Source organism: Equus asinus, chromosome 6 (assembly GCF_041296235.1).
Source record: "Equus asinus isolate D_3611 breed Donkey chromosome 6, EquAss-T2T_v2, whole genome shotgun sequence".
NCBI classification, from domain to species: Eukaryota; Metazoa; Chordata; class Mammalia; order Perissodactyla; family Equidae; genus Equus; species Equus asinus.
The window spans coordinates 41,584,219-41,605,549 of NC_091795.1; the positions used below are offsets into that span (position 1 = coordinate 41,584,219).

At 36.4% G+C, this 21,331-nt stretch overlaps 1 protein-coding gene across 5 annotated transcripts in view; it reads left to right on the forward strand.

Annotated features, from left to right (window-relative positions):
* The window catches only part of EXOC6B (exocyst complex component 6B), a 578,067-nt gene that overhangs the window by 306,380 nt on the left and 250,356 nt on the right, over positions 1-21,331 (forward strand). For all 5 annotated transcript variants that reach the window (XM_070511980.1, XM_014836646.3, XM_014836648.3 and 2 more), the window contains 3 exons: positions 1,379-1,484; positions 2,350-2,459; positions 14,479-14,590. In XM_070511980.1, coding sequence (XP_070368081.1) covers positions 1,379-1,484; positions 2,350-2,459; positions 14,479-14,590 — 328 coding nt within the window. The remainder of the gene's footprint in view (positions 1-1,378; positions 1,485-2,349; positions 2,460-14,478; positions 14,591-21,331) is intronic.

The following is a 21,331-nucleotide window of genomic DNA, read 5'->3' on the forward strand; positions in this document are numbered from 1 at the left end:
TCAGGTAAATTGCAGTGATGTCCCAAATAAAGTTCTCAGGATATTCAGTCTCAGTGTATTAGCGTCTGCTGTGTGGGGAGCCTCCAAATTCCATTTTGTTTTTTTTGCTCCTTTTAATAAGTGTCAAATACCTTGGTTTAGACCATCCAGATCATCTTGTATATTCTTATTCTAGATTTTGTTTTTGTTTTTTGAGGATCATGCCTACTCTACTGCTCACATATAAGGTTGTGGCTTTTAATCCCTTTTGAATAATTTAGGTTTTTCTGGAACTTTCTTTGAAGACTCATTCACATGATTCCTATTCTTCTTTTTTCTCCACACACAAAGAAGGGGCCTATTACAATCTAACATTTAAAGCATATTATTTAAATAGTTTTTGCAACATGTGTACAACAAGAAGAAAGCTATTCTGTTACCTCCCACTCATAATGTCTCCCTGGCCTCTTTTCCTGGCATATTCTCCGTGTCAACTCACCTGAGTTTCTTCTCCTTTTGAACCTTTACTTCTTTGCTTAAAGCGATCTTCCTGCTCACTGCAAGACCCCTTCCCGAGATCAACTTTTCCTGTTTTCCAATTCTTACAGCTTTAAGATCTTACCTTGTTCCTTTAATCTTACTCCTCATGTATCTCTGATAATCTCTTGGCCAACTCATTTGTATATTAATATAAACATTTGTATTTCTAAAATCCAGGTTTATCTAATGGTACAATGTAGGGGAGGATTATCTATAGGAACCTTAAAATTTAGTGACACGATACATCCACAGTCTTAAAAGCTTCTCCTCTGATGCCTTGAGCAAGTTTCTGTTTTGATTTTGGTAGTATGGTTTCTCGTTTTAAAGATGCTCCAATCTAGTTAAGGAGCCAGAACCTATGAATGAAAAAAAAAATTCATGATTAATGCAGAGCAGTAGATGAAGGAAATGAACGTAATTTGGATTATTATAGAAGTACTTGTCCTCATCTGCCAATTTTGAAGGTTAGAATAGAAGATCTGGTACAGGATTAAAGAACATAATCAAGTATATCTTATTTTAAAAAAACACACATCTTTTGTTGTTTTCCTCTCACTTGCCTTAAGGCTTCAACCTGTTGCCTTGAAATTTTCTGTGTCATCTGTAAATCTCAAATACTATGAGCTCATGTTTATAATTGTGTTCCATTTGTTTCAGAGTGTATTTTTCTTTCTGTCTTCTTTTAAAGATGCCGTTACCTGAAACCAAATAGCTGTATCATAGAAGCAATAGAATAGGGACTTGGAAATGTGATATACGTACAACCATTGGAGTTCACCTGAAAATTACGTGATCACTACAGCAATTAACCCACCCTTCCTTCCTTCCTTCCTTTCTTCCATCTTTATTTTCTTTATAGAAACATACTTGATTCTGACAACTACAGTCCTATACCTGTAACAAGTGAAGAGATATATAAAAAGGTGGTAGGACAATTCCCATTCCAGGATATGGAGCTGGAAAAGGTAAGGAATACTTTAAAATAAACATCTCTGTTTAATTTGGCATCCTCTAAAAGCTTTCCTTGTATCAGTCTCGTTAAAGGTATTACCTCCGACTCAATGGGTTAGAATTGTAGAATGCCTTCAAAGGATGCTTTTTGAGCCCAGAAGAATAGAAGTTCCTGTTTTGGAAATCAGTAGATGGCTTTGGGGTCCTCTCACCTCTGAGTTTCGGAGTTTGCTGGGAGTGTTCCAGTTTAGTTTATACTTTGAAATACTTGCTTTTATTATACTCTTAGAACATTTTCTCCCCAAAACATATAGTAAGGTTTACCCTGTGTGCGATATAATTTTATTGGTTTTGACAATGCATTGAGTCATGTACCTACTACTACAATAATGATACAGAACAGTTCCATCATTCTCCAAAATTCCCTCATGCTGCTCCTTTTTAATCAATCCCCCCCACCCCAGCCTTTGGCTACCACCAGTCTGGTTGCTATCCATCTACTTTTGCCTTTTCCAGAACGCCATATAAATGGAATCATACAGTATATAAAACCTTTGAGACTGGCTTCTTTCACTCTGCCTAATGCTTTTGAATTTCACCCAAGTTGTTACATGTATCAATAGTTCATTCCTTTTTATTGCTGAATATGTACTATAGCTGTCTTTTCATGAGTTGAAGGATATTTGAGTTACTGTTTATTTAAATTTATAGCATTCTTTTTGTATCAAGAAATCTTTGGAGGTACCTTCTTAAATTTGAGGTTGTTAAGCAGATAGTTTACAATGTGGAAGAAAATTCCTTTTGCATTTTAATTAATTTATAAGCATCTTCAGTGTATGTTGGTTTGTGACTTGCTTTCTTTAATTCTTGGATTTACAGCAACCATTTCCAAAAAAGTTTCCTTTCTCTGAATTTGTGCCAAAAGTTTACAACCAAATTAAAGAATTTATCTACGCCTGTCTGAAGTTTTCAGAAGATCTTCATCTAAGGTATAGTATGAAACAGTGGAAATGTAACAGATCCTGAGATTGTGACTCTGTATACAAAAAAATTCTGAAAACCTTTCAATATCCCCTTCAACTCTGACTTTGAAAGCATTAGCCCTTCACAGCACGGCGCTGCTGGAGCTGTACAGTCATGGTGAAAGGGAAAGGTGGAAACCTTTGCATCATTTGTTTTTATTTGTTTATATTTTTTATTTGTTTTATTTTTATTTATTTTTTATTTGTTTATATTACTTATTTTATTCTCTACTATTTTTTTTACAGATTTGTGTTTCTACACTTTCTATTAGTGAGGATTAGTTAGGAAAGAGTAGTATAACATATTAGTTTTTACATTCTACTTGAAATGTTAAGGCCATTAGGGGAGTAGCAGGTAAAATCTTTTGGAAATGCCCTTCTTTCCCAGTATTCTCTGGACTTGTTAAAGGTACCCATATCTCCTTTAATTTAAGTTTAAGTATTTAACTAACATGTATTGAGCCTATTTATATACCAGATATGTCCCGGTTACTGGGAATAAAGACACATTTCTTTGCTCACAGTCAGATATCGTCAGTATCTACTGAGGATAATAGACATGAAAATAGACAGTTAAGATATACCATGGTGAGTATTGTAATATGTATAGTGTACTTTCAGAACACTTAGAAGAACACTTAATTATCTGAAAGAATTTGAGGGAGAATAGTCATCATGATTGGCTTTCTAAAAGGACCTCTTCTTCTCAGTGAATGACACCACCAGTCATTAATCCAGAAATCAGAGAATCATTTTAACGTCTTATTTTCTATTAATAACTATTTTTCTTAAAAATGAAGTTTCAGGCATTGGTCTGAATTCTTGTAAACACTTTACAAATACGTTATAACATCTGTAAAATTCAAAATAGTACTTACCTATTGAGGTACTAGGAAGCATACTCCATTTGTACATTAGAGAAAAGTGAGGTAGAGTGAGGTTAAGTAACTTCATCAAGGTGAGACAGGGAGTAAGTATTCAAGCCAAGATTCAAATGTGATCAGCTTGAGCATCAACAAAACAATGACTGCCATGTTTAGAATTCTTACTCTCTGGCAGTCATTGTATTATTGTTTTACATGCCTTATCTCAGGTAGTTGTCACAATGTTTCTCTGAGGTAAGTATTAATTATTCCCATTTAACAGATGAGGACAGTGTGCATTCGTAAGTGTCTCCCTAAATCTAGTTGTTGACAAAATTTTATTGATTTTTTTTCCCCAGCTTTTTTCTTCGAAGCTCTCTCTTCCCACTGTGGCTGCTTTTGTTCACCTTGTAGTCATATTTGACTTGGAGTACTGAAATAGTCTCCCACCTCTAACTGTGCTTTCCCATCTATCCTTTCTTTGTCCTCATTCCATTCTGTATGCCCCCTGTAGTTATTTTTCTAAAATAAAATTTTAACTTTACTCTTCTCACCTTTCTAGGAATTCCTCATGGCCTACAGGATTAGGTTCACACTCTAGCCTGACATGTATATCTGTCTGCTTCCTCCCCAACTCCTTCACTTACTCCCCCTCTACCCTTTCTAGAATCATATTCCAGGATGATTTCTGTGTCACCCCATGCTTCAGTCATACCAACCTATTTGCTGTTTTATAATCATAGCATGCATTTTTATACCTCTCTGACTTTGCTCATGACTCTCTCTCTATACTTAAAATCATTTTTTCCCTGTTACTGCTCCTGACCAGCTTCTAACCATCCTTCATGATTCAATTTAAGCATCCTGTGCTGAGTGAAGCCTTTCTTACCACTTTCATCCCTAATGGAGTTAAGGTACTGACTCCTTTGTGCTACTTGTGTACCCTATGAATACTATTATCGCAGCTCATCTTACATTTTAATGCTCTGCTTGTATCTATGTGTTTTTGTATGTGCTAGACTGTAGGCTCCTTTGTTTGTTTATTTGTTTGTTGGTTTATTCGCCATACGTTTTGGGTAATCTATTATTTGTTAGATGGAGCTTGTTAGTGAGGACATAAAGCTGCTGAAAATATGTTCACTGTCTTCAAGGAGTAATCTACTGAGGAACTGAACAATTAGAGATAAGTGCTATGATGGAGATACACAGGAGCAACATAGGAACCAACCCTGAGACAAATTGAGGATGTTAGAAAGAGCTCTTGAAGGGTAGAAACGTTTTAGGTTTTGTTCAATACGATATCTCCCGCACCCAGCTCAGTAAAGTTCAAAAAAAAGTGAATGAGTGAATCGAATGTACGGTATACCAGGCAACTCTGGAAATAAACTTAGTTGGAAAATAGTTTGAGTAACTTGTTTGATAGCCCCTCTTATTTAGTAAAAAATGAAACATGAGGTTTGTACAATTAATTTGTTCTTTTCTCTGAAAATGAGATTGATTTCATAGAAATGTTCTCATGGAAATGAGATTATCTTTGAAAGTTATAAACTAAAACATTTTTCCTCCAGGATCCCCCCTCCCTACCACAACGAAATGACCTAATATCAGAATGGTCTCTAGGGTACTGTTAGGTACGTTACTGTATATAAGTTACTACAGATTCATTGCATAGTGACTTTTTCTATCCTCTTTTGGAGAAAAAGTAATACAGTAAAGGGATAATGTGACTAAATTGTTCAGAAGTCTTTTTCTTGCTTGACTATATTAGGCTTTTGCCTGAAAACTCCCTTTGATATGTTTAACACTGACAATTTAAAATAAATATTCAATTCAGGGGAATTTTGCAGCTTCCCTTTATGCTTTGGTTACCATTTACCTTATTTCCTGGACTAAATTTACCTTATAACTTGGAGTGACAGAGATCACTTTGACAATCATAGCTGTCATGGGATGGGAGGGTTATAGAATAGGATGTAAGACATAATGTGTATAAAAACTTTGGTTCTCTTAAACGCAAGGTTCTCAATACAAGAGAATATGTATTCTGCTGCTGTTGGATAGACTGTTCTGTATATGTCTGTTATGTCCATTTGGTCTATTATGTTATTTAAGTCTGCTATTTCCTTTTCGATTTTCTGTCTGAATCATATATCCATTGGTGAAAATGGAGTATTGAAGTTCCCTACTGTTAATGCATTACTGTACATTTTCCCTTCAGTTCTGTTAATATTTGTTTTATATATTTAGGTACTCCAATGATGGGTGCATGTATATTTATGTTTCTTATACCTCTTGATGAATTGCCCCTTTTCTCATTCTGTAGGGGCCTTCTTTGTGTCTTGTGACCAATTTTGACTGAAAGTCTACTTTGTTTGATATAAGTATAGCAAACTCTGCTCTTTTGGTTACCATTAGCATGGCTATCTTTTTCTACCTCTTCACTTTCAGCCTATGTGTGTTCTAAAGTAAGTCTCTTGTAGGCAGCATATTATTGAATCCTGTTTTTTTTAATCCATTTAGCCACACTGTGTATTTTGATGGGAGAATTTAATCCACTTGCATTTAAAGTAATTACTGATAGATAAGAACTTATTATTGCCATTTCGTTATTCTGATTTCTGATTGTTTTGTATTTTTTGTTCCTTTCTGCCTTTCTGTCTTCCTTTGTGATTTGTTGATTCTTTGCAGTAGTATGCTTTGATTCTGTTCTCTTTAACTTTTATTTATCTACTAGAAGTTGTTGTGTTCATCATGAGGTTTACATAAAACATCTTACTGTTTTAACAGTGTCTTTTTAAACTGATAACAATTTAACTTCAATTGTATACAAAAACTCTACACTCTTCCTTCTCTCCCCTGACATATTTTATGCTAATGATATCTTTTACATCTTTTTGTATTATATGTCCATTAACAAATTATTGTACCTATGTGAGCATACTTCATTTTATTGCCCTTTGCAGATAGTGTGTTTTTATAAGACCTTCCACCAGCTAAAAAGATTGTGACTTTCTGAAGCCTCAGATGATGGGTAGCATTTCTTTAGCAATAAAGTACTTTTTTTTTTTTTTGAGGAAGATTAGCCCTGAGCTAACATCTGTCGCCAATCCTTCTCTTTATGCTGAGGAGGACTGGCCCTGAGCTAACATCCGTGCCCATCTTCCTCTACTTTGTATGTGGGACGCCTACCACAGCATGGTTTGCCAAGCTATGCCATGTCTGCACCCGGGATCTGAACCGGTGAACCCTGGGCCGCTGAAGTGGAACGTGCGCACTTAACCACTGTGCCACCAGGCTGGCCCCATAAAGTACTTTTTAATTAAGGCATATGCATTGCTTTTTTAGACATAATGCTGTGGCACACTTAGTAAACTATAGTGCAAACAAATTTGTATGCTGTAGAAAATCAAAATATTCATATGTCTCACTTTATTACAATATTCACTTTAGTGCAGTGGTTTGAAGCAAACCCACAATATTGTTGAGGTATGCCTGTAGTTATTTTAATGTTTTTGTTTTTTATTCTAGAGTTCAAACTGACTTATGCACAACCATTACAGTATCATACTGTTCTGAATTTACTGTATATTTGCTTTTACCAGTGAGTTTTATATGTTCATATGTTTCATTTCCTTTTATTTCAATTTGAAGAAGTCTCTTTAGCATTTCTTGTAAGGCATATCTAGTGGTGCTGAAAACCCTCAACTTTTGTTTGTCCAGGAAAAATCTTTATCTCTCCATTTCTGAAGGACAGCTTTGCTAGATATAGTATTCTCAGTTGGCAGCTTTTTTCTTTGAGCACTTTGAATATATCACCCCATTCCTGTCTACACTGCAGTGTTTTGGCTTTTCTCTTGCTGGTTTCAAAATTCTCTCTTTGCCTTTGACTTTCAGCAATTTGATTATAATATATCTTATTATAATCTTCTTTTGGTTGATATTGCTTTGGGTCCTTTGAGCCTCACATATCTTGATGTCCATATTCCTTACAATATTTCAGAGGTTTTCAGCTATTATTTCTTTAAATAAGCTTGCTGCCCCCTTATCTGTCTTCTCCTGCTGGGATTTCCATAATGCGAGTATTTATTCTTTTAATGGTATTCCTTAGGTCTCCTATGCTTTCCTTACTCTTTGATTCTTTTTCTCTTCTTGTTCTTCTTTCTAATTTCAAATAACCTGTCTTTGAATTCACTGATTCTTTATTCTGCATGATTGAATATGCTATTGATCCTCTCTATTGAATTTTTCAGTTCTGTCATTGTATTCCTCAGCTCCAGGATTTCTATTTGGTTCTTTTTTATAACTTCTATTTGTTTAGTAAAATTCTCATTTTGTTCATGCATTGTTTTCCTGATTTCATTTCATTGTCTCTCTGTATTCTCTTACATCTCATTGAGCTTCTTTAAGATGGTGATATCAAGATGATATTCTTAAGATGATATTAGGATTTTAAGATGACATTTTTGAATTCTTTTAGATGATATTTCAAATTCTTTGTCAGGTATTTTGTGGGTCTCAATTTTTTGGAGTTTGGCTACTTTGTTGGTGTTGGTGAGCCTGCATTTGGTTCTGCTTTTGGGGGCACAGAGATTGATGTCTCCCCCCAGGTCCCTGGGTAGTCAGGACTACTACTGGACCATGGCTGAGAGAAGCTGGAGCCAAATCACAGGGCCACTTCAGGCCCTGCATTGGGACTGAGAGATTCCTCCAGGGGCACTAATGGGCATTTCTCTCACTGGGTTCCTGGGTAAGCAGGGCCCCTGTTGGACCGTAGATGGGAGGAGCTAGAGCCAGGTTCCAGAGCCACTTCAAGATCCACAGTCAGCCTGAGGTCAGTGGGTGTACCTCTAGGGGCACATATGGATGGGTCTCCCGTTGGGTCCCTGGGAAGGCAGGACTACTCCCTATCCATGGCTACAACAGGCTGGGGCTAGGTTATAGGGGTGCTTCAAGATTTGCATTAAGACTGAGAGGCAGGCCTACCTCTGCGTGCATGGATGGGTGTGTGACCAGGCATGTCCCTGTGTGGGCAGAAGTACTCCCAGCCTATTGCTGAATGGACCTGGGGCTGAGTTACAGGGCTATTTGAGTATTTGCACTTAGACCGAGGGCTTGCTTCAGGGTCATTGATGGGCATGTCTCCTTCCCAGTTGTAGATGGGCAGGATTGGGGCTAATAGGGACTGGAGCCTGGTCACTTGAGGGTAGCCCGGACTGAAGTTGGCAGGCTTGATACCTAAGGCACAGGTGGGCATGACTCTTGACAGGTCCCTTGGCAAATGGTGTTGATATTAAGGCCAAACAGGCTGTAGCCAAGTCCACAGGGAGTCGGGGTCTGTTCCAGGGTCTGTAGCTGGGACTACAGTTAGCATGTGCCACCTGAGCATGGGCTTGCCTTCTCAAAACAGCCCTCCTTGATATTAGGGTACACTGGGGTTTTATAATCTCTTATCTGGATCCCAGAGTTCCCACAAAGGCATTTTTGTCTGTGGATGGCTGCCAAATTATTGTTGCTGAGGGGGAATATGAGTGGAGGACTTCCTATTCTGCCATCTTGCTGACGTCACCCCTCTATTTTTAATTGCTCATGAAGAAAATTACTTGTCTAAAGCAAAAATAGTAATGATGTCTAGTAAAAGTAAAAGTAAATGCAGGATAGTAATAGGACAAAGGATGTGAAATAGGAATTGGATATACTGTTGAAGGTTTTTACATTATACGTGAAGTGGTATAAGATTTTTTGGGAAAATACATTTTGATATATTCAAGACATATGTTGTAAGACCTAGAGCGACCACTGAAAAAATGTTCAAAATTGGGTGAAACTGATAATAGTGCACATAAAATGGCATCACAAAAGAAAAACACTCAATTTGAAAGCAGCCAACAAGAGAGGAAAATAGGAACATATGAGAGGTGGAACAAATAGAAAACAACTACAAGATGGTAAATTTCAATCCAACCGTAGCAATGTTGCATAGGCGCTGGACTGGAATGTGAGCTCTGCAGTTGTTGAGTCTGGTGCTCACTAAATGCCACTTAGATTAAGTTTGTTAGTAGTGTTGTGCAGATTTTCTATATCCTTCCTTTTTTTGGTCTACTTTTTCTGTCAGTTATTGAGGAGTGTTAAAACTATCCAACTATGGTTATAGATTTGTCAATTTCTCTTTTTAGATCTCTCAAATTTTGCTTCATATGTTTTGAATATAGGTTTTTAAGTTCCTAACAGTTAGGATTGTTCTATCTTGTTTTATTCATCCTTTTAATTTTATGAAATGTCTCTCAAGTGTTAAAAATTAGAATAGTTTTAATATCTACTTTGCCTGATAATAATGTAGCTGTAACTTCTCTTTTTTAGGGTATGCATTTGGCTCCTATTACTTACAACCTTTTCCTTTTTTTAATATGTTATTTTCAAGTAATTTCAACATTAAAAAAATAGATACCTTTTACTCAAATTCACCAATTTTTGGCATTTTGCCAGATTCGCTTTCTTTCTTTCTTCCTCCTTCTTCCCTTCCTCCCTCCCTCCCTCTGTCTCTCTCTCTCTCTATGTATACGTGTGTGTGTGTGTGTGTGTGTGTGTCTGTGTGTGTATGTAGTGTAAGCCCTGATGGTTTACATTAATTAGTTAAGATGTTGTTTGTTCTCTCTGTATAGTTATCATTATTTTTTGTTTTGTAATAAGTAATGTTTATGTTTGTGTTGAAACACTTTGAGACTATGTGTTTATTCTGTTAGTTATCAGATGTCCTCTTCCTCCCTCCCCCTTATGGCATCCCTTAATGATTCTTGCCTGAATCAGTTTTTTTCTCTAATTACTAACTTATGATTTTTTTTTCTGCTTTTTCTCCCCAAATCCCCCCAGTACATAGCTGTGTAGTTTTTAGTTGTGGGTCCTTCTAGTTGTGGCATGTGGGACACTGCCTCAGCATGGCCTGATGAGCCGTGCCATGTCTGTGCCCAGGATCCAAACCAGCGAAACCCTGGTCCGCCACAGTGGAGTGCACGAACTTAACCACTCGGCCACAGGGTTGGCCCCTAACTTATGATTTTAACTAATTTATAATTTTTTAATTCCTTGTATATATATCACTTAGCAGTTTATTTTAAGGAGTTCCTCCCCATCTGCTTGCTTGCTTTCTATCTATATCTGTCTTTCATTTACCTATCACCAGATCGGACTCATGAATTCTTACTTCATTCAGTTGATTCATTCCTTTACTGTCTATGTTTGTTTTGATGCTCAGATTGTCCCAGGTGTAGCTCACACTTGAGCTGCTTCAAACTGGCTCCTTTACCTTGTTGATGCCCTCCTATCACTTTTGGGGGAGATTTCCTTACATAACCATGATATCATTAATTTCTCCAAAGAACCCAGTTCCTTCTAGTGCTGAGTGCTATCTTGAAAATAAGATCTGGGCATGTGACCTTAAATTTAAAAGTGTCATTTTGAATTAATATAGTTGGGTATTGATTTTTTATGTAATCTGCCTTACTGGAGTGTTTATTCCACTACATTAATGTATTTAGTGATGTGGTTTCATTTAAGCCTTCAGTCTTACTATTGATTTTTTTTTAATGTTTATTTTCTTTCCTTTTTTTTTTTGGAGGAAGATTAGCCCTGAGCTAACATCTGCTGCCAATTTTCCTCTTTTTGCTGGGGAAGACTGGCTGCGCCACCAGGCCAGCCCTTTACTGTTGTTTTTCTACTTATTCCATGTTCTCCTTCCTTCTTGATTAAGTTTTTTTAGTATTATGATTTATTTTTACTATTAGCTTGCTTGAGTATAACTTGTTTTATTTATTGTTTCTGTGGTTGCTCTGGGAATTACAATGTACATCACTAACTTATCACAGTTTACCTTGAATGATATTATATCACTTTACATATAATTTAAGAATCTTACAACAGTATAATATAATTTATCTTCTCACTCCTTCTTTTTATATTGTTGGCATATATATATATATACCTGTTTTTAAACCCTAAAATATGCTGTTTGTGCTTTGAACATTTGAAAGTATTTTAAAATTCAAGAAAAAAAGTAGTTCTTTATATTTACCATATATTTGCCATTTTCAGGCCTTCTCATTTTTTCCTGCAGATCTAAGTTACACCCTTTGGTATCATTTTCCTTTAGCATGAAGAATTTCTTTTAGCATTTCTTTTAGTGTATATCTGCTGATGTTAGATTTTCTTAACTTCTGTTTGTCTAAAAATATTTTTTCACCTTTGTTTTCAAAATATATTTTTCAAGATATGGAATTCTAGGTTGACAGTCCTCGCTTTCCTCACGCTTTAAAGATGCCATCCCACTGTCTGCTTCATTGTTTCTGGGGAGAAATAAGCCGTCGTTCATATTGTTGTTCCTCTGAATATATTGTCTTTTTTCTCTGCTTGCTTTTAAGATTTTCTCTTAATTTTTGGACTTCACAGTTTGGCTTGTGATGTTCCTAGGTGTTGTTTTGTTTGTAGTAATTCCCTTTGGGGTGTGCTGAACTTCTCGGATCTGTCTGTTGAGATCTTTTACCAGATTTGGAGATGATTTTGCCAATATGTCCTTAAATATGTCTCCTTTCTCATTTTTTCTTCTTCTTCTGTGACTACTCCTACCTGCTTGATAGATCGTTCAGATTTCATCCTTACTTCAGTGAACTGATTGTGAGTCTCAGTTAATCAGTTGCAAATTACTTCTCAGTTCAAATGCTGTTGCAGAGGTCTCTTTGTCCTTAAGGCTGACTCTGAAATTCCAAAACTTCCATCCAGGGCTTATCTCTGATCTTAACAGGATTGGAGCTGGGCTGGGTTTCACCTGTGGTTAGCTTTTGTTCTTTGGATTGAACTTCAGTAGATTGCTGGAATCTAAACCCCTTGTGAAATTTGCGGGATCTCTTTATGATTTTTAGCACTGCCTCAAACATTTCTTATGGAGCAAAATTCTTATAGGGGAGAATTGTTGGGTCAGTATATTTATTTTTGTTGGGAGCTCTTCCAGATCCTTGTCTGTCATAGCATCCTACACTGTTAAAGGTTTGGCTGATTTCTCTTCCTGCCAGCAAAGCCTCTCAACCTATGACTCTTTCACTCTCTTGTCCCTCTGTACCCAGATTAGACAGTAGTCTCAGATATGAAAGTAGATGCTACTCTTTGTTCACCTTTCAAGGGCTTGTCCCAGTGCGCAATTTAGTTCAGTTATATATCTTTTGTGTTCATTGCACTTAATTAACATTAAAGGAAAATATAGCTTTATCTTAGACCTAGCTGTCTTGTTGTTTTGAAGGTAGTGATGGTCTTTCTTGATCTTCTATATCGTATCCAAAAGTGGAACTTCTGCTAGTTCTTCTTAAAGCATAAGAGAGATATGTAATAAGTATAGAATGCCGTGAGTGTGATTACAGTCAGAGGCACCAGATTATTTCAGGGACCTGTGTTAATCACTTGTATAGCAACCTGTACTTATTTATAGCCCATATTACAATTGATATGATATAATTATGAATTTAATATATGAAGGCAGGAACCATGACTATATTGTTCCCTGCTCTGATCTCCGTATTTCACCAACACAGTGCCTCACACCTTATTTATTTGTGGAATGAAATATTTTAATTCAATAATAATTTTGGAAAGAGTGGCAGTGGGCCAGAGGATTTTGGTCAATTAAATATATCCTTACATGGGCCTTGTAAAAATATTCTGATGCATCATTTTTTCCTAACTGATTATAGCTTTGCATTCTGTGGTTTTATTTCTAATATTTTTGTTTTCCACGTAGTATGATAATATAGCTTGCCTATGCATATAGAATTGTAAGATTTTTAATCTGACTGTACTAAGCCTCTGATTTTCTTCTGTAGGAAAAGAAATCAGTGAGATAAAATTTGTGACCATTGTACACAGCAATAAGTTATTAACAAAGAGCTCACAAATTTTTATTTACAGTTATTTCTTGATGTTTATAAACAAGTGTCATTGCAATAGTAACCTTATCAGTGAAGAAATGTTTTTCTCAAAAGGATATCTTTTCTAGAAAGCCATCTTGGGTAATGCTTTCAGGGGTTTATGAAGGATGTTATAGGCCTAGAATTCATTCTGTTGGTTGCAAGACTGTTGTATTCTTTTTTAAACTTTGCCTATAAAGATAGCTATTGAAGAATTTTCTTCATGCTAGTTTCCTTTACTGAATAGAAAATGTCATTACTGATCACTTTGGGATAGTATGGATTATAAAACATTTAGGCAGAATTAAACTACTGGCTTGAAACATTTATTTTGGAATGAGAGTAAATAGATATTGTATGAAAGATGATGCTATAAGAGCAGAGATTTCTTTTTTTGTTTTGCTGAGAGAGATTCACCCTGAGCTAACATCTGTTGCCAATCTTTCTCGTTTTGCTTAGGGAAGATCTTCCCTGAGCTAACGTCAGTGCCAATTTCCCTCTATTTTGTTATGTGGGTCACAGCCACAGCATGGCTACCAATGAGCAGTATAGGTCTGTGTTTGTGAACCAAACCCGGGCCACTGAAGCAGAGTGCACAAAACTTAACCACTAGGCCACAAGGCTGGACCCCCAGAGATATCTTTTTTTGGGGGACCTTTATCAGCTAATTTTGCAGGAAGTTTGCAGAGAAACTAGGTTGGAAAATTATAAATATTAACAGTCTGTGAAGGAACTTGGTAGTATGGGAGAAATAACGGTTTCAGGATGAGGAATCATGCTGGGGAACTCTTAATCTAGCCTGAGAGACAGTACAGTATAGTATAGTGTTTAAATGCTCTAGGCTTTAGAGCTAGACTGCCTGTGTTAAAATCCTTTTTTTGCTGTGTTATCACTGTTTGACTTTGAGCAAGTTACTTAACTTCTCTATGCCTTCATTTCCTCATCTGTAAAGTAGAGATAATAATAAAACTACTTCATATGGTTATTGTGGAAGTTAAATGAATTTTAATACATTAAAGTACTTAGAATAATTTCTGGCATACAATAAAGGTTGTTTTCTGCTGCCATTATTATTGTTGTTGTTGTTAATATTATTATTACAAGTACCACTGGCACCTTGTTCTTTTGCAAAATACTTCTGCTACCTGGTATGATTGACTCTTGACACATCTCTTTCAGCTCAACTGAAGTCGATGACATGATTCGTAAATCTACAAACCTGTTGCTAACCAGAACTCTGAGCAACTCTCTGCAGAATGTCATTAAAAGGAAGAATATTGGACTTACTGAGGTAAAACTGCTCTTGATGGAGGCAGCCAAGGCAATATGTGAACAGATGTCCTAACCTCTGGGACTTGTTCGTGAATTAATCATAACTTTCTATGTAATCCGTCATGTTCCTCCTGATGGACTCCTAATGGGGAAAATGCAAAATAAATCCCTTGTTTTTTGATTTGGTCACCTTGGAGAAATCCATTATATTTTTTGAAAGTCAGTTTTTTTCTTTTTCTCATTATTTTCACTAGCTTAACTGGTTTTACTTTCTGAAGTTGGGATAAATTTATATTATTTGCCATCAATTATATATAAAAAAATTGTTGGTTGGAGAATATAGTCAACATGAGGTTCCTATCCAAATGAATGGCAGTTCAAATACAACATACAATATGAAATCACATTTTGCCTGCATAAATCATTGATGCCAAGAATATTGGCACTCATAGTCCTTGGTAAGTGTTAGACTCAGCTTTTGTTTTTGAGATACGTCATCTATATGGAGGTAAATTACTCTTTTATCAGCTTGTAAGTCTGGGCATCTGAGATTGAGGAAATATGAGAGAAAGGCAATGACCACGTTTTACATGGAAGCTTATGCAATCTCACAAAGGGAGGAGAGCTATTGTACATATGTTGAGAACAGTATCTTGGCAAGCTGAAGATTCAGTGCATTGGCACATAGTCCTAAAACTTAGAAAGATGTGAAACCCAGCATTGCAAGGGAGCCTCAATCTGGCATTTTATGGAAATTATAGTGCCCACAGTGAGAACCTGGAGGAGCTTTTTTCATAGGGAAAGGGAAAGGCTGTTGCTATTTGTTTTCCCTGCAGAGGTGGTGTACTTTGAAAGTCAATTGCTCTAGGAAAAATTGATATTTTCGAATATACAGTGTCAAGGATTATACTGAAAGTCAGCAAATGGTGAATGATGCTGACCCATAGGCAAAGACAGCTGGAAGCCAGGTGAACATCTACTTTTGATTTGGGAGTGATTGTTTCTTCTCCCATGTTACGATTTTAAAATATTACAGTTTGGGACATTGACAGTGATTGAGTTCTATTTATAACAGACCTTTTTTGTTTTTACAACTGAAAGTCACATTTTGCATTATTTAGTAGAGTCCCCTCATTTTATGGAGCTTCCTTTTTATTGCCTGGTGTAGACGTGTTAGGTGTTGCCTTTATGTGTCTGAGAATAGGCCAACTTCTTTTCCTAATCAGGAAGGCTACCAAAAAAGGAAAATTGGAGTGAAAACTAGGAAGTCATCCTGCTTTTGTTAGATTGTACTGTTTTCCTTTTCTGAAACCCAAGACAAGAAATTTATTATATATTTTGTGAACTATCTCTACATTATAACTCTTAATATAATTTTTTTTGTGCTATTCGATTTAGCAATCTCTTAAAAAGCCATTTTAGACAAGTAGCATAGTAGGAACATGGTGTGATAGAAACAGCTTTGGCCTCAGAAGACTCTTGGTTTAGTTGTGGCTGTGCCATTGATTTACTGGGACATCTTAAGAGAAAGACCCAACTCCTTAGTTCTTCAGTTTTCCTCACTCCATTGTTCTTTTCAAGGGCGCCATACAGATCAGGTAATGAGAGGAAGAAGCACTAGAATTTATCAAAGAAGAACGGTATCATAATTCTTAGCAACGTTTCAGTGAATGCTAAATGTTATTCCTATGTCATTGGATCTTTTTAGGCGAATGTACTTTCATTATCAATATCATTGCATGTGAATGAAGGAACGTTCACACACGTTTATTTATTTTGGCTGTTATGGTGGTGTGTGAATGTATAGACACATACACACCCAGGAACTTTTTCATCACCAACCAGTAATCTTTGAATAATTGCATTACTCATGTTTGGAAAGAGAAGATATTATGTCCTCCTTTACAGGTAACAAAAGTGAGTTCACATCTGGAATCATCATCATAATAGGCAACATTTGTGGAACAGTTTATAGTCAAAGTCCATTCACAAGTAGCATCTCATTTAGTAGAATAACATTTGAAGCAGTTTGGATATGTGTTATTATTCCCATTTTATAGAAGGCATGATTCAGAGAGATTGACCAAGGTCATACAGCTAGCAAAATGATAGAAATGAGACCTAAGTCCGGGTTGTTTTTCCCCAAACGTACTCACTTTTACTGTAATATACTGCCTTTTATATTGATTTAATTATTTCATCATAACAAAGATAAAGATTTTATACGAGGTCCATAGTAACATGGAAATTGTTCTAGTTAGAGATGCTTTTATGACAGGGAGCCGATATTCACTCAAACAATAGAAGTATTTATTATAAGTACACATAACTCATGGAACCCTATTTTAGGTTGTCAGACATTTCTTTTAGGATTATAAGCTAATAGCTCTCTGTCTGCCTATCTTGTTTTGAGGTTACGTGGTGTCTTGTCTCTTCTTTTTTCTGTCTGTATGCTCTATCCTTTTATCTTTTTCTCTCTATACACTAGCTTTCTTGCTTTTTTCATGGCTTCCTTGCTTCCCCATGTTGAGCCAACTCAACATTACCTTTCAGTTCTTACACGTACTGTGACTTGAATGTCTTGCTCTCTCAGACTCTAAGTGGCTATTCCTAGTTCAATTGGCAGGTGCAGCTGTTTTCCTAGGGCTGTTGCTTCCAGGTCTGTGGGAAGAAGGGCAGTTGAGCAGTGCTTAAGAATGTATGTTCTAAAGCAGACTGCTGGGTTCCATTTCTAGCTCTACTCTTAATCAATGTGTTCTTGGGCAAATTACTTGGCTCTATGTGTCAAATGGGGACAATAATAGCCTGTATTTCATAGGGTTGTTGTGAGGATTAAATGAATATGTAAAGGGCTTAGAACGGTGCCTGGTACATAGTAAATACTCAATGCGCATTACCTGTTGTTATCTAAGAAAGAGGTCTGGGCAGGTAAGCAATGATGTCAGGTCTAGTACAGAGGTGAGGTTTTTCAACCAGAAGTCAGAAGATAAGAACAAGATGTCTTGTTAAGGTAAATAATTTTATTAACTTTACAGTATTTATTGAGTGCCTACTATGTGACAGGAACTGATCTAAGCTCTAAGGATAAATAAGTAAACAACAAAAGAGCAACAACAAAAGAGATCCTTGCTTACATCCTAGTGGCAGAAAACAATACGGAAATAGTGACAAAAATCATATAATAAACAAAATAAGTAAGTAAATCATTTAGTATGATAAAAGGTGGTGAATACTGTGGAGAGAAGAGAAAGAACTTGGGTTAAGGAAATTAGAAGTCTGGTGGAGGTTCAAGGTTGGTCTTATTAAAAAGATCTTGACAGTGAGTTTTCATTGAAGGGGAAAGAGCATTCTTAGTAGAGGTTAGAACTAGAGCAAAGGTCTCAGAGTAGTTAAGTTATTGGCAAGTTCAGGGAATAATAAGGAAGCCATGGTACCTGGAATGAAGTGAGCAAGGGGAAGAGAAGCAAGAAATTAGATTGGAGAGGTCCCAGGAGTTTGTAGTAGGCCACACTGTAAAGTGTCTGCCTTTTATCTTCGGTGAAATGGGGAGCCACTGCAGGATTTTGGTTAGTGACATGCTGTGACATATTTCAAAAGGATCACACTGACTGTGGTATTGAGAATAAACTGTAGGGGGTAAACTGGGAGACCAATAGGAGGCTATGACAATAATTCAGTGAGGTTTGTTGGAAGCTTGGGTGGGAGCCCTGGAGGTGGTGGTGAGTGATCAGATTTGGAGTGAGGAGCCAGCATGCTTTCCTGATGATTGGGTGTAAAGGAAGCGAGAAAGTGAGGAGTTGAAGATAACTCTTAAGATTGTTTGATTTGAGCAACTACAGGGGTCTTTATACCACAAACCGTGATGGCAAAAATTTCAGGTAGAGCTAAATTTGGGGTAGGGGGAATATTGGGAATTTGGTTTTGGACATTGTAAATATGTAGTGTTTGTTATACATATAGATTGAGATATTGAGTAAGCTGTTGTCTATATGAGTTTGGAGTTTGAGAAGGAGGTTTGGCCTGGAGATAAAAATTTGGAAGTATGTAAATAATATTTATAACCACCTGAAAGGGTAATATTACTAAGTAATTTGTAAAGATAGAGCAGAGAAGAGGAACTCACAAAAGAGATTGGGAAGGAGCCACTAGGGAAGTAGGAAAACAAAACAAAACAGATGGGAGAAATGAGAGAGTATGGTTCACCTGGAAGCCAAGTGAAGAAAGTATATCAAGGAGAGAGTGGTCAACTATGATTAGTACTGCTGATGGATGAGGTGAGATGGAGATTAAGAATTACCATTGGATTTGGCAACTTAGAGTAAGTGGGTGACCTCGATAAGAGCATTTTTCATAGAATGATAGTAGGAAACTCATGCTGGGGTAGGTTTAAAAGAGAATGGGTCCTGTACAGAAGAATTTCAAGTAATTTATGTAGATACTACCCCCTCAAAGAGGTGGAGCTTAGCTTCCCACCCCTTGCATGTAGTCTGTGCTTATGACTTGCTTCCTGAAAGTAGATTATGGAAGGAGGGAAAAGTTACTTTATAGTGAAGAAACCTGACAAACACTGCCTCAGTCAGGTGATCAAGGTTAACACCGTGAGTGATTAGTTACGTTGGCAACATGTATCCTTGATATGATGTGATGAGAAGGCACTTCACCTCTGTGGTCTTCCTTCCAAAGCCCGTGACCCCAGTCTGAGCATGAGAAAAACATTAAACAAACCCAAAATGAAGGAAATTCTACAAAATACTTGACCAGTACTTCTCAAAACTGTCAGGCTCATCAAAAACAAGGAAAGTCTGAGAAACTGTCACAGACCAGAGGAGTCTAAGGAGACATGAGAACTAAATGGAATGTGGTATCTTAGATGAGACCCTGAAAAAGGTAACGAACATTAGGGAACAACTAGTGAAATCTGAATAAAATGTGTTGTTCAGTTAATAGTAATGTCCCAATGTTTGTTCCTTAGTTGTGGCAAATGTAGTAATGTAAGATGTTAGCGGGGGAACTGGGTGTGGACTGTTTGAGAACTCTTTGGAACTATTCTGTAGATATAAAACTATCCTAAAATTAAGTGTTTACTTAATAAATTAAAAAATTTAAAGAATGGGAAGAGAGGTATTGGAGACACCATATATGAAACAGCTCTTTCAGGGAATTTTTTTAAAGGTTTAAGCCAGGAAATGAGGTGGTCGCTGTATGGTGGGAGAAGTAGGTTAAGCAAAAGGTTGTTGTTTTGTGTTTTAGTAGAAGTAGCAGCATGTTGTTTCTGATGAGAATGATGCAGTAGAAAGCAGAAAGTCGATGATGTGGGGGAAAGGGGGAAATCTCTGGAGTAATGTCCTTGAGTAGGAGACAGTTTAGAATCTAACGTGCAATTAAAGGGATTGGTTTTAGGTAGTGTGAAAGTTCCCCTCTGGTAGCAGATGAGAATCAGAGTATGTGAATGCAGATAGTGGTGGTTGGGTATATGTTATGGTGGCAGGCTCCAAGTGCTCAGTTTTCCCAGAGAAAGAAGTGTCTTCAGCTCAAAGTGGAGATGGAGAGCAAATATTGGGGTTGCAGGAGAGAGAAAGTATTTCTGGGCATATGGAAAAGAGAATTGGATCGTGCTCGATAATGAGATGATTTCGTAGCATTAAGTGCCCACTTTGGCTAGTGGATATGAATTAAAGTGAGACTAGCCAGCAGGGTCGTATATTTTCTTAAGCCATATTTAGCTGGAGATATAATTAGCAAGTCCATATCACTAGTAACTCTCAGGAATTTGGTATATATTACTTTCAATACTTTATTATTTGTATTAGTATTTATATTTAGTTATTTATAATATATTTATTATTTCTTTGGTATGATATTGATGTTATCATCTCAATTTTAAGATGATGAATGATAGTAACTTTGCCTAAGGCCACACAACCAGTAATTTGGAAACCAGTAATTTCCAAACCAGTAGTTTGGAAATAAGATTTGAGATAAGTTTTGAAATACATTTTCTTTTAAAAATAAGATTTGAAGTAAGCTTGAAATAAGATTTCTTTTGTTGTAAACCTTTGCTCTTTTACTATGTTAATTTAAAAACATCATTATCATGGAGAGAAGAAATAAACAAGTTTATTAATCTCAGAATATCAGAGAATTACTTAAGTTTGAAAGAAGGTTTTAAGATGAATCAAAGGATACCCTACTTCTTTGTGAAGAGTGTATTGATAGAAAGGCCTACGATATAAATTAGGTGAAAAAGAATTTTTTATAGATGATAGAAATATTATACCTTCACTTTATTTAAGTCCCTAAGAAGGCCTTCCTTGACCACCGTATCTCAAAATAGCTCTGACCTACCATCACCAGGTAACTCCTTATCCTCACTTTTATTCCTTATTGCTTATTATCACCTGACATTATACCACATATATATGTATATGTGTCTACTATAATCTCCATGAGGCCAGGGACTTTTTCTGTCTTATTTGTAATTGTATACAGCCGTATCCCAATTCCTTGGCACATAGGAGTCCTTACTTCATGAAAGAGAGAAGAAAGATAAAAGGAAAGTAGGTAGGTAGGTTCTTAGGATAAAGTTAAAGAAATTCAGAATTCCTATTAGTGATACCATATTCATTATTTATATTTTTATAATCATAAAAATGTTAGTGTTGCAGGAGACCTGAATTAATGACCAGTGCTTTGCATTCATCCTTTGTTTGATGACCACATGGCTATATCCTGTGTTGTTTATGTCCCAGATACCATTTGT